Source organism: Podarcis tiliguerta (genome assembly GCF_965153285.1).
Source record: "Podarcis tiliguerta genome assembly, chromosome: 1".
NCBI classification, from domain to species: domain Eukaryota; kingdom Metazoa; phylum Chordata; class Lepidosauria; order Squamata; family Lacertidae; genus Podarcis; species Podarcis tiliguerta.
This window is the reverse complement of record NC_139534.1, coordinates 64,452,068-64,465,695: the sequence shown is the minus strand read 5'-3', so window position 1 is coordinate 64,465,695 and position 13,628 is coordinate 64,452,068. Positions and strand designations below refer to the sequence as shown.

The 13,628-nt window shown below is 43.3% G+C and overlaps 1 protein-coding gene and 1 long non-coding RNA gene across 6 annotated transcripts in view; one reads left to right on the top strand and one right to left on the bottom strand.

Moving 5' to 3' along the window:
* The window catches only part of SERGEF (secretion regulating guanine nucleotide exchange factor), a 101,324-nt gene that overhangs the window by 79,668 nt on the left and 8,028 nt on the right, over nucleotides 1–13,628 (bottom strand). For all 5 annotated transcript variants that reach the window (XM_083426373.1, XM_083426375.1, XM_083426376.1 and 2 more), the window contains exons 7-9: nucleotides 13,194–13,256; nucleotides 12,570–12,728; nucleotides 1,144–1,310 (exon numbers count right to left, since the gene is read on the bottom strand). In XM_083426373.1, coding sequence (XP_083282499.1) covers nucleotides 1,144–1,310; nucleotides 12,570–12,728; nucleotides 13,194–13,256 — 389 coding nt within the window. The remainder of the gene's footprint in view (nucleotides 1–1,143; nucleotides 1,311–12,569; nucleotides 12,729–13,193; nucleotides 13,257–13,628) is intronic.
* Nucleotides 10,474–12,555, top strand: LOC310670715. Its single transcript, XR_014507616.1, has 3 exons — nucleotides 10,474–10,633; nucleotides 11,312–11,381; nucleotides 12,152–12,555. It is a non-coding gene; the product is annotated as an uncharacterized lncRNA (long non-coding RNA).

The window sequence follows — 13,628 nt, the reverse complement described above, 5'->3', positions numbered from 1 at the left end:
ACATTTGGAGTGGCAACCCCTAAACAATGAAATTCCTTTCCCAAAGAGGTGCATCTGACACCTTCATAATACAGTTTCCGTGGTATGCTGAAAACACACCACCTTGCCCTGGCTTTTGATGACCAAGATATAAATTTCAGAGCCCACCCTAGTCTCCTGACTGCAATTTAACTGGTTTTAGTACCGTATTTTTTAAATTATTGCAATCCATGCTGGGATCTCATGGCAAAGAACAGAGAAGGAACCATCATCATTATCATCATCATCAGTTGTTAGGATATTTCCATTCCACCTTAAAAGGGAGCAGGCTTTGAGTCACAGAGTCTGCGTATTTCCTGTTTCACAGGATGTTTATGTTGTGTCTTGGCTTTCGTTTCTCTCTCTCTGCCGGAAACTCTCAAGCAGGCAGTCATGGTTTTTCTTTGTTCTGATCAACGCTGAATAAACTTGTAAATCATGCTCTCCTGGGTGCATCTTTCGCTGTACTTTATCTGCTGATAAGAGCGTGCCTCGGCTCTAGAATGTGGGAAGCTATTTCTAGAGCTCCTGTCGCTAATTGCTGATACTGCGTGTCTACGGGAGATCGATGGACGTCCGGAGACGACGTGGAGTCAAGATGGACTTTGTCTCCCTGGCAGTATCCCAACATCAGTCTGGATTTAACTAACCTATTCCTCTAGCAGAAGCCACAAGGACCCCTGTTGATGCAGCAGGGCTTCCCCCCAACCCATTCCCTAAGTCTTTCCCAAACCCCCAGAAGAAAATACACGGGGAGAAGAGGAGCAATTGGTCCACCTCACAAAGAGAAATGCTTGCACTGACAGAACAATCTCATTGGTGCTATTTTGCATTCTACCCAATATATTCTTTTAGATGCACAAATTTATCTGGGAAGCTTGTGTCTCTTTATATTGCTAGTACTGTAAAATTGGACTTTAGCAAGGTCCCATCTTCTCAGAGACTGCTTCAATAGATACCACCACAGAGGTACAAGATGGCAGTCATCTGTTGTTACCACCACAGCACAGCAGTGTATAATGTCTGAGGGCTACAGACAGCCCTTGCTCAAAAGGTAAATTAGTAACACAAGACAAACAAATAATTAGAGGTCTCACCCTAACAAAATTCATGTTTTTTCCTTACCTCAGATGCTCCAGTGAGGCTGGGCACTGCAACAGGAGCACTAATTTGCTTTTTCGAACAGAGTTCAGTCAATTTCTTTTCATCCTGGCTCTCTCCTTCATTCAGCATCCCGCTCCATCCAAGTTGACCATAGTCTCCTCTGCCCCATGTAAAGACTTTCCCTGTTTCTGAATAGAACACACGCAATTGTTAAGCATTAGTTCTGCAGACAAAACTTTAATCACTGTGAAAACAGCAGCAACTCAGCAATGTAAGAAAAATAACAAGAAACTAGGCTTTTAAAAAAAAAATGCACTCCAACCTCTTCTGAGGGTTAATCAACACTCAGCTTCTTTTCCTACTTCCCCAGTTCATATTTCTCAAATTCCCCTCTCCTTACATTTTCCCTACAAGTTCCAGTCTATCTCAAGGTGGTGGTAGAGGCTTTTCTGAACAAGCACCTGAGATTAGTAATGAGCTGGATAGATAAAAGGTAACCCAGGCAAGAGTGAGCTGATGATTTGTCATGCTGGGGAGAGATACTCAGTGGACCAGTTGGTCATAAAATATTAGTTCTACCCAGATGGGCTCCTACTCCTTATTGAGTTGCAGGTTTACAGTCTGATAATACTAGTCCATCCAGCAATTCTCCTAAATGATCAGGTAACAATAGTCCTGTAGCAGCATTTTACCAACTTTAGTTGCACCCCCTACTGGAAAAGAGATGCCTGCTACTGTCATTCATGCCTTTGTGGCAACAGGGGGCTGACCCTGAAAGTCCCAGGGTATGGGTTGAAGGCACATGAGGCTACCATCTTGCTGAAGCTAACTAAGCATGGCTGGGTTGGGTCAGTGTCTGAATGGAGGTTGAGTGCCCGGAAACCATATGTTTATCGTCTTGGGTTCCACAACAAAAGAAAGGTAGGATACAAATTTAAGAAAATAAAAATAATAAAAGTGATCTGGAAACTTTGGTGCAGACATCCATCTCTTCACAAGGACACACCTAGGAGGACATATAATACCCATTCTGAAGCTCTCTTCAATAAGGAAGCTTGTAAGCACATCTAAGCAAACACCCCTTTCAGACCTTCATGCCAAACATGCCCTAGGTGGTCCATTTCTTTATGGCACTTGTCTTCCTTTCAGAGACAGGAAAAAGCGGTTTTATTCCCTCAAGCTCAGGCAAGTTAAGTTCTTAAATTGTTGCCTTATGCTGCTCTTCATTCCTTTATTTAGGGTGTTTTTTTAAGATGTCATGTTTTTTATTATTCTTTAAATTAGTTTAATCTGCGTCTGTGTAAGCTACTTTGAGAATGCTTGTATGAAAAAGCTGCACATAAATATCAAATAAATATTCTCTCCTAAATATTTTTGCTGCCTGTGGGCAAAGGAAAAGATGGTGCCTTTCCCATTCCAAACACAGAAGCTGTCCAGACTAGAAGCTGAGTTCAGTATCCTCCATTGCACCTGTGGGCAGAAGCTATCTTAGAGGATGTGAGGTGAGTTAAATGGCACACAGAGTTCTGTCCACTTCCTGTCCCCCAGCATATTCCGCCAAAGGTGCCTGCTTCACTCTGCCTAATGACAGGGCTGGCCAGTGCTTTTTTCCTTAAAAAATGTTTTGGGGTACTCTTATTTACCTACTCATATTGAAATACTGCTGCTCAATGAGGCCAAACTTAGATTCACAAAATCTTTAGGGGTATGCGAACCCCTGTGTTCCCCCCCCCCAGAAAAAAAGCACTGGGGCTGGCCCTGAAACCCGTGCATTGAGGCAGACTGGCTGTTGCTCCTTCTGCCTCAGCCCTCACACAAGGACTTTCCTCAGAAAAGCTTATGAGCAAGCCCCAAAATAGTGAACTCCCTTCTCCTACTTCCCCCTGCTTCCTTCACTACAGAAAGAGGCGAGAGCCCGCACCAGGAGATCTTGCAGCTATTTGACCATGTGGACAGTTCAGTTGCAAGACAGGCTGCCAAATCAAAGAACACTTGTTATTTATCACCACCAACCAAGGCTTGGGCTTGTTTAAAATTCAAGCTATGGTGCGCCTCTCACTTTTAAACTTTTAATAGCAATATCTAAATGCAGATAGCAGTATAATTATAGTTATGCAATTAAAAACAAATGTAGCTCCTCATTATCCTTGCAAGTTTAACTGTTGCTCTGAAGGTTCAACAAAGACATTGGTTTCTCATATTAATAACAAAAAAACATATAAAGGACAAGGAAATAAATGATGAACCTGCTCATCTCTTTCAGAAGGCAAGAATGCCAAAACATTAGCCATTACTGTAGTTGGAAATGCATCACAGGGTGACCAAAGGTTTATTTTACAGAATGCTACAGTACCTACAGTACAGTTTATTTTACACTATTTAGGTGTTTGTCTCAACATGCAGGTGAAGGGGTATAGGATTGTGGCCACTTGTGGCCGCAGGCTTCCGCCCTAACAAATTCAGAATAGCATATGAGAGAATTTATGCCTACGCTCTGCCCACATGATCTCAGCTTAATTATATGGACAGAGTGATACACACAATTCATATACACACAACATGCACAGGTGAAGCCAACAGCCACACTCTATCCCTTTCTGTGTATTTGAGCACCTGAACAAGTATCCTCCAAAAGGCATCTACATTAAGGTTAATAATAAGCAAGTTTCAAAAAATTTAAAATTGATGAAGTTTATCAGACCCACTTACTAATTTAATTTGTGGACAGTCATTTTTACAAATCATATTAAAACACTTATATTAATTGTTCTGTGACTTTAGCCATCCCCTGGAGCGAGTTTTTAAAGCAGAACTACAAGAATTTTCCATCACTTAAAATCTCAGCTATTGCAAGAGAAAAGCCAAGCACTGCTTGCCTTTGCAATCCACCATTGTCCAAATACCGCAGATCAAGACAGATCTATTGTCTGCCCTAAGCTGCCGACAGTAAGGTGGTAAGGAAATAAAAATATGCAGACATCAATGCTGCCCTCTAGAGGGTAGTTGCAGCACCACAAGCCAGATTTTCTTTGTTCCAAACTTGGCCAAATTCCAATAAGCAATTAGACAATTTACCAGCACTGCTTTATCTAAAGAAGTTATATAGTTAGCAATCCCCTATTGCTCCCTAAGGACCAGAAAGTTAGGAAAAGCCCCCTCCTTACACTCTGAAGTTTCCATCTTCAATTCATTCCTGTCCTCAATGCTCTCCCAACAAGCTCTTCTCCCTGTAATCCTTAGCCCTGGTTCTTCTCCCTTCTTCAGATGTTGATGTTCATGTCTGTGTGCAGCTGAATGTCTCTAAAGGATGGCAATGAGTTTATACCCTAGAGTTCTGTGATTCAGTTGGGCCTCTTCCTACCTGTCAATGATTGGCTCAGTGTTTCCATTGCCATTCCTATTTTTAGCCACTGGTACAACTAAAATAGAATAAAATATACAGATAAGAGATATGCCAGCAAGGTTTGTATGTGACTGAACTGAACACCTTCTGTTTTCACATCCACACAGATTGCGACATTACACAGTTTAGGCACCAGATGGCACTGGGCTTGGCTGTATCTGGGTGGTGAGAGGTTCCCTCTTGCTGCTCTTGTCTTAGAGAGAGAAAAATATGTAAGATTATTGCCTAACTTCCTAGTTAGACAATTGTCTAAGTCTTCCTTGACACTTGCCTTGAGACCTACCCTGTGTTGAATTTTCCATAGGACATGGCTTGTCTTTGGTGCTACTTTATAAAACACCAAGCATGTTAGGGGTGCTATTTATTATTATTAAGGAATGCTTTTACTGTAGAAGAACAACAGTGTAGCGGGTAAGCTGTGAACCACGACACTCAAGTTTGATATCTCACCTCAGCCTTGCCTAAAACACACATCAGACCATATCAGACCGTGCCATCTTGTTGCTCATTTGATGGAGAACAGGGATATTATACATATTTGAAAGCAAGCAAAGAAGCTTTGCCTCCAGGCTGTTTAAAGTCGGTACTTTCCTACTGCTAAAGTTTTTCACTGCCATAATTTTAATTTGTCAATCTCATGGCACTTCAAGTATGCACCAAGGTTTAATGTGATGTAATACGATGTAACATTTACAATTTAATTTGTGGGTTTTTCCCTGAGGGAGCCAAATGACAATCAAAATGAATAATATACTGTAAATTCCTGATTCAGCGTAACTAGGTTTGACAAGGCCCATTGGGTCTGCAGTGATTGTCATAAACAGAAAATTTCAATCTCCTCAGTCAATTTCTTTGGACAATCTATTAAGCATTATCTAGAAAACCAAGCTGAAAAATATCATTTTTCAAGTTATCTCTCTGCAGAAGCCTTTGTTCTCATAGCTGCCTCAGTCTCTACTGAAATAGTACCTCTCAGCCACTGTGTTTGGGATGGAATGAGAAGTGGAAAACCCGGTGTGGCTCAGTTGTGTCTAGATGTTTGTATGAGCAAGAAAGCATTGGCCAAGGAAGAACAAGCTCACACACACACACATCCACACACAACCCACAATCATTTTCACGTTCTGTTTCAAAGAGATATATAAACATGAAGGGTGGGGATGAGGCATCTTGGCCGTCTGGCCTCCTGTTTAGAGTTCCGCACTTGAATCTGAGAGACCAGGATTTAAATTACCACTCAGATGTGGGAAATTACAGGGTGTCAATGTGCAAGGCATTTTCTCTTTGTTCACCAGCTGTGGAAAAATGTGTCATAAAAGCAACTTGTTTATAGCAGGGCTTGGGAACTTATGGGCCTTCAAATGTTATCAGATGCCAACTCCCATCAGCCCAGGTCAAAGTGGTCCAAAGTCAGGGACGATGGAAGTTGGAGTATGGTGACATCTGGCAAGCCTAAATGTTCCCCACCTCTGAGCTTTACAGGGTTACTGGTGGGATTAATGTGGCCTGTAAAGAAATTAAGTAAAATAAGAATGGACAAAATAAGGAATACTATCTTATGAGATTTCAGCTTGTGTCAGAGGGGTGACAGCCTTTGCCAACCCTGTGTCCTGATATTGTGGACTACAGCTCCCATCAATCCCAGTCAGCATGACTGTGGAAGGCACAAGTTTAGTGAGGCTAATCTAGTAAAACTGGTTGCATGAATCAAAGCCATTGTGCAGTAACTTCCTAAAGATTCTGATTAGGTCTGCCTGCCCTTCAAATAAAGAACACAATAAAAACCCTGCTGGCTCAGGTCAGGATCCTGTTTCCAACAACAGCCAACCATATGCCTCTGGAAAGCCCACAAAATGACATGGGAAATAGCAATGGTTGCCATACGTCTGGGATGTCTCGAACATGTCTGTAATACCATAGTTGGTAGCAGTGTCCTGGCAGAAATCAGGAAATCATATTTTTTTAATGCGAAACTTAAAAAAAACACCATCTCAACAACTTTGCCCAGTCTGGGTCTTTCCCCTCAGTTAGCTGGCAACCCTAGTGCTTATTCATATGGTTACGTGGTAATAGATAATACATATGGGGGCTGGAAACTCACTACTGTATGGGGATGCCAGTTGCTATGGACAGTGTATATCTATGTATGTGTATGTATGCATTGCAGGGGGTTGGACTGGATTACCCTTGGGATCATTTCCAACTCTACAGTTCTATGATTCTACGATTCTATAAACCAGCTCCATATTCTATACACTCGGTTGTTATGTTCTCCACCACACAGTTGGAAGACTTTGCCCTAGACAGATGTCCTAAGAGCATTAACTACATCTGAAGCAGTCCCAATATTTTGATTTTCAGCATATTTCTTTGGATATTTGATATTTGTTAATATCAGTGAGTTCAATTCTCAATTAAGTGTGTTTAGAATCACGGAGTGACCCTGTCCTCAATTAAAATGAAGACAGGAGAACATGTTTTTCAACACAGAGCCCTCTACATTTTAACAATTTGGGGATAGTCACCCTAGATTATATACAAATTCCAAGGTTTAACTATATCTGTAAATGGATAAAACATTACTAAAATATAGGGGGCATTTTTCATTAGATTAGCAACATTGGTTTCTATTGGATTCCAAACAATGAACAAATAGATAATGGCTCATTTGCATTTGTGATTCTCACAGTATCATTAGCTGAAGAGATGGCTATTTTAAAAAGGAACATCTACATAGCTCCCAACTAAACCCCTGTTCTACTGTCTCTTTTTATAGTAAGAATTAGAGACTCCTATGGGAAGAGTAGGTGAATCTCCATGCCCCTTTAATATTCTGATTTTGACAGGGGATTCCAAGGGTACACTAGAGGGGATGGAAAACAAGAGAGAGAATATGTTAAAATCCAATATAAGAAATCATTAATATTCCTAAGAGCCTAGCCAAGGATGAGGTTGTTAATATAGCAGGAAGAACACTGTGCCATCTTTTACTGCTCTTCGGATGAATCATACTTAATGGATGCTCACAAGGCTTTTGTACAGCTCGTTTCCCAGTGTGTCAGGTAATGTCAATTATACAGCGGTTCCCCCCAGAACTGGACCTACTGAACATCTTCCAAGATCATAATGCCCACTCACATTATAAAGAGCCCATAACCCACCTACTCTCAGCAGCCAGAAACATTATAGCCAGACACTGGAGAGACCTGTCAGGAGTAAGCATGGACCAATGGTATCAAATAGTATGGGAAATACCCTTACTAGAAAAACTAACCAATAAACTGAAACTGATACGGGGACCAATAGAAGACGCCTTCACCCCAGTATGGTTCCCCTTTATCACATACATAGCCCAACAAAACAACAAGAATCTGCCGACAGCATACGAATCAATCTCGCTAACCTGATCCAAAAATCCAATCACCCACCACACACACACACACATAAACAAATCTCACTATGCCAACCAAAGACAACCAACCACACCCTAAAGGTAAAGGGACCCCTGACCGTTTGGTGCAGTTGCGGATGGCTCTGGGGTTGCGGTGCTCATCTCGCTTTACTGGCCTAGGGAGCCGGTGTTTGTCCGCAGACAGCTTCCGGGTCATGTGGCCAGCATGACTAAGCCACTTCTGGTGAACCAGAGCAGTGCACAGAAATGCCATTTACCTTTCCGCCAGAGTGGTACCTATTTATCTACTTGCGCTTTGACATGCTTTCGAACTGCTAAGTTGGCAGGAGCAGGGACCGAGAAACGGGAGCTCACCCTGTTGTGGGGATTCGGACCGCTGACCTTCTAATCAGCAAGTCCTAGGCCAGAGGTCGGCAAACTAAGGCCCGCGGGCCAGATATGGCCCACCGGGCTTGTTAATCCAGCCTGCGAACCTTGCGGACCCAGCCGCCCACTAGGTCAGTCCCCTTGCTAAACAGGCGTGGCACGGAGGCCTCGCCGCACGGAGACTGACTTCCATGACGCGGCACGGCTTCTGATTGGCTGCAGAAAGCTCCTGCAGCCAATCAAAAGCCACAGGTGACTCTGGGTGCCGCCCCTTCCTCCCCACTGAGGCGGCAAAGCAGGAGGAAGCGGCTGAGTGGGAAGGAAGTGGCAGCAGTGCGGAGGCTGCCTCCACCGCCCAGGTCAGCAGCATGGGCTCTGTGCCCCGCCAAGATGGCGAACACCAACACTGCTAAAGAGGAGGTGGTGTCGGCGGCTGCGGCATGAGTGGCATCGGCGGGCAGGGGCCTTTCAGGAAGGGGGTGCTTTTGGGAGGGGGTGGGTCTGGCCCCCCACAAGGTATGAGAGACAGTGGACCAGCCCCTTCCTGAAAAAGTTTTCTGACCGCTGCCCTAGGCGCTGTGGTTTAGACCACAGCGCCACCCGCATCCCGATAACCACACCTGAGGCCACCCCTAACCTCTCTCACCACCAATGAAATATAACAAGCGAATAGTAAGAGAATCCATTGTACAAGTGACACTGACACAAAACCCCACACGTACACTAAGTAGAAGAATAGAAGCATAACCATCCTACCCCACCCCCCTCACCATGTCCCCCTCTTTTCCTCCCAACCTAATACTGCATGCAACACTAATGTCACACAACAAATGAAACTGATCTGTAGAAAGCGCAACTCGAAAAAAGAGACAGTGCACATATTTTGGTAAACTAAGAAATCATTAACAAATAATAATAATAAAATTATACAGCTGTTCCCCGGAGATTTTACTAAAGGTTTATGGAGCTCTCTCCTTAATACAATGGGGAGTGGTCACTGCCATTTCATTTCCAGAACTCTCCAGCTCTCCCCAGGTTGCTCACACAACGTGTGCTGTCTATTGTGGTGCAATTCTCTGAAGGGAAAGTGTTTGACGGCTTATCTTTTCCCATCTCAGTCACTAATTTCCATCTCTCACATCATCCCATTGTCTAAGGAAAGTCGGTAGGACCTAATGAAACACTATCAAGACCACTACCACAGACATGTTCTTTTCCCTTTTGGGGGTGGGGTAGAGGGGTCTGGAAACTACCTTAGGAGGTAGGTTTAGGTATCCAATACCTTTCAGTGCAAATTACTAGGGTAGTTTATAAAGAAAAGCACAAGCCCTTTTCAGGCATTATGCAAGTCAAACTGTCGGAGGCATGGCACTAGCCCCCTTCCCTTGAGGCCTATCCTTGCTGCATTCAGCAGCAATGGGGGGGGGGGGGGAGCTTGGAAGTATGTTCGCTTGAGCACTCTTACAAGCCCTGCCAGGATCAGGAACCCTGGGCGATCGGTGTCCCCGATTTGCTCAAGTGAACATGCTTGCAAGCCTCCTTCAGACCTTGCTACTAAACGCAGCACAGGCAGAGGTAGAGGCGGTGAGCTCGTGTGCATGGCCCCACACTTCCAACATGGTTTGACCTTTACTGCACCTGAGGAGGACTACAGAATCCTAAAAATACAATAATAAAGTGTCAAACAGTTCTTTAAAAAGAGCATAGTCAAAGTGGCAATGACACAATCATATGGTAAAGTTCCCCGGATGGTAAATGCCTGGAATTTGGGTTTTTTTAACACTTTTCCTCGCATTGAAAAGGTGTTGAAAGAAAGCCTTCCTGAGAAGAGACCATACCTCTGCCAATATCACTTAATGACAGACTAGCAGCAATTTGAACCTAGATCTGCCATATACAAACCCCAGTAATCTACCCACTGCACCACATTGTCCCTCAAGGACTTGAACACTACAATTTAACATTGAGAAGATGAGCAGTAGGGAAGAAAGGAAAAATATAGTGCTAATTTCCAAAAGGAATGCTGGTGATTTACACCAAGTAGTTTAATTTCAGTCTATAGCAAGTGTGAGCAACTTTTTTTCTGTTAAGGACCAAATTCCTTCAGCTCTTTCTTTCTTTCTTATTTACTTACTTACTTACTTACTTACTTACTTACTTACATTTCTACACAATTCTTTCCCCCAAAGCTAGTAATCTGTTGGAGGACTCATGTTGGTGTTGGGCAAAGACAAATACATTCTAGATGAACAATTAAGGGGAAGAAAGATCCTCCTTTCTCAGTTTTCACCATGGCTACCTCAGAGGAGAATTCTTAACCCTACACAGAAGTAAGGCCTACTGGGTTTGGTGGGGTTACTCTCAAGAAAGTATACAGATGGTATTGTCTTGCTGTTTTTAGTACAAAAAGCCAATATACCTACCAGGGACAGCCCACCTAAAGGTAAAGCAGCTGTCTCGGGCAGCAGGATCCACGGGGCAGCAGAAGTGGTATGGATCTTTATTCAGGACCAGCCCACCCATGAGGCAGAGAGGTGACTGCCTCAGGGGCTGGGCTCACCAGAGCAGCAAATACCAATGTAGATCATCCTCCTCCCCATTCTTCCTCCTGATGTCGATCTTCCCCTTACCCCTTCTTCCCTGGCATGGAGGCTGGAGCAATTTTGGAGCCCAACTATAAGCTGAAGGAGCAGCAGCTGCAGAGAGCTTGCTTCGGCCCTTCCCAACTAATAAGAGGTAATGCCTGAGTATACTTTCCTCCTCCCTCCCTCCCCATCCATTTTCCTTTTCTAAATACATTTTAGACTGGAAGCCTATGGGGCTTCTGTATCGGCTGGGAGCCACCCAGAGCGGCTGGGGCAACCCAGTCAGATAGGCGGGATACAAATAAGAAAACTGTTGTTGATGATGATCATTGTATGCCACTCTGAGAGTCTTTTTCAGCTGAACAGCAGGATAAAAATATTTAAAATAAATAATAAAAGATTTTTATTGTGCTGTTTCCCCAGAGGCATGATGGTGCGTCGTTCCTCTGAGACTCTTTACAGCTCCCATTGGATTTTTACAGAAGGCAACAATGTAAGATAGAGAGTGTTCTCTCCCTCCCTCTCTCTCTCTCTCTCTGTGTGTGTGTGTGTGTTTTAAAAAATAACCCTTCTAGGGAAGGAGCTTGGTTGTACCAAGAATTTCTTTACCCAATTTTACAGTAATTTGATTTGATAGTACATGACAAACGGATTAATGGATTTATTCGAGAGAACACCGAGATAAATAAACTTCCTTAATTAAAGCTGTCTTCGTTATCAGCCATACCAGTTTGTGGAAAGCACTTGTTCTGAACTGAGGATGACTCACCTTTTGTAAGGCTTAAGACTATCATTCTCTCTCCTGTTCTTCACCACCCTTGTGCTATATTTAGGACTGCCTTCAGTCAAACAACTTCTGTTATTCTTATGTAACCTAATTTACATCGGGAGCATTACAGAGCCCAGCCTCATCATCATGAGAAATATAAATGATAAGCAGCAAGTTTCAGCTTTGATTGTGCACTTCTGGAGTCCTTTTGACAATGCAGCCTGCAAGCACAGAGCACATGCAAAGAGGTGGCACCATGGCACCCTCATATACCCTCCTTGGCACTCATCAAGACCCCCTCTCAATTTTAATTTTTTAAAATTTAAATTAGGGGTGTATTTTTTTGCTTTTGGGGGTATTTTGACTGAACCAGGCTACTATGCTGGGGAGGGAGTTTCCCTGGGCAACTGGTTACTGGTCCTCAGAAGGATGCAAAGCTATTCAAACAGCAACTCGTGCAACAAACATGCCTTCTTCTTCCTTTCATATCCCAGGTACTGCTTCTGAATTGGAGCTGGATTCACCTAGCCCAGTGCACTAGGGGAAGCCAGCATAAGGACTCCTGCCAGCTCAACAAGACCACTCCCTCCTCTCACAAATCTGCACTGGAGGGTTGGGAGAACTCCCAGAACAATGCATGGGGAAGAGGGAAATCGCCCTGTCTGTCAAGCAGAACAAGCAGAAATGCTTGCACTGGCAGAACAACCATCAAATTCAGCAATTTTGGGGAGGGGGAACCAACACAGTTCAGCCCTAAAGCCTAAATCACACATTTCCCACATTTCTAGATGCAGGGTTTTGCCACACTGTCCAAACAACTCAACCTGAAAGCACTTTTTTTAGAAACCATCCAAACATCGCTTTCGGTAAACAAAGTATTTTTATATGCAGCATCCGCAGTTGATATCCTACCTGTCTGTGCCACCATGTGCGTCCATCCATTCCAGACTCTTCTGACCTTTTCGCCCCCAAAATAGTGGGTTTCTATCTTCTGGGGTTTCAAAAGAAAATCATCTTTGCTCACTAACTGCTTGTGTCTGTTGCTCCCCCAAACATATAACTCTCCTTCATCTTAAAGAAGAAAAGGAACATATTAAAAAAAAGGAAGTTAAAGGACACAAAAATGTTGACTAAATGTCATTTTACAGTTGCACATCTGTTCTCTGTCTAGTCTTTGAAACAGATGAACAAACATTCTAAGAAAAGTAATGCGCTCAGTTTTTTAAAGTGGCAACTCAGGCTCTATAAGCACAAAAAGCATATATTTCTGTGTATACAACTAGAGAACTAGAGCTGCAACTTAATTCTCTATGCAATACATGTTGTATGTTTGAGGAGGGTCACAAGCCTGTTTTAAATGTGGCAGGAGCAGGAAGCATGTTATGAGGGCAGCTAGATTAAATCTGAACAAAAACGGGGACACACATCTTACAGGAAAGGGGATGAACTAGTCTCAGAGACAAAATATTTTTCATGGTTCAACAGACAGACTTCACTTTGTCCAAAGCTACAGCCAACCAAACAAAAGAAACTCACCTGTGAGTGATGTGACATGATGCGACCCAGAAGTGATGCTCTTTACTTTGATGTTTTCTAGACCTAGGACAATAACCCATTATTTTCTGTTAGCTGGAGAGGGATACTTCCTTTTAGAAAGACCCTTTGCAATACAGAATGCCACACCACAACACACAGCTGCATAAGAAAGCTAACGAAAGCTGTTTGTGCAGGCTCTTTGGGAAGCTACTTGGGCCATGTCAGGTTACTACCTCCCCAACTAATTTTATAGATCAGAGCTCATCTATATGCATCTAAGATATTAAAGAAAAGAGAAGGGGGACCACTAACAAATGGGAGAACTTTCGACAACCATGGGGTGGTTAATTAGCTATCAGAGAAGAGTACAAGGCCACAAGGAGAGAACAACACTGCCAAGAGGAGAGAGACATAGGTGAGGATGAGCTAAGGAAC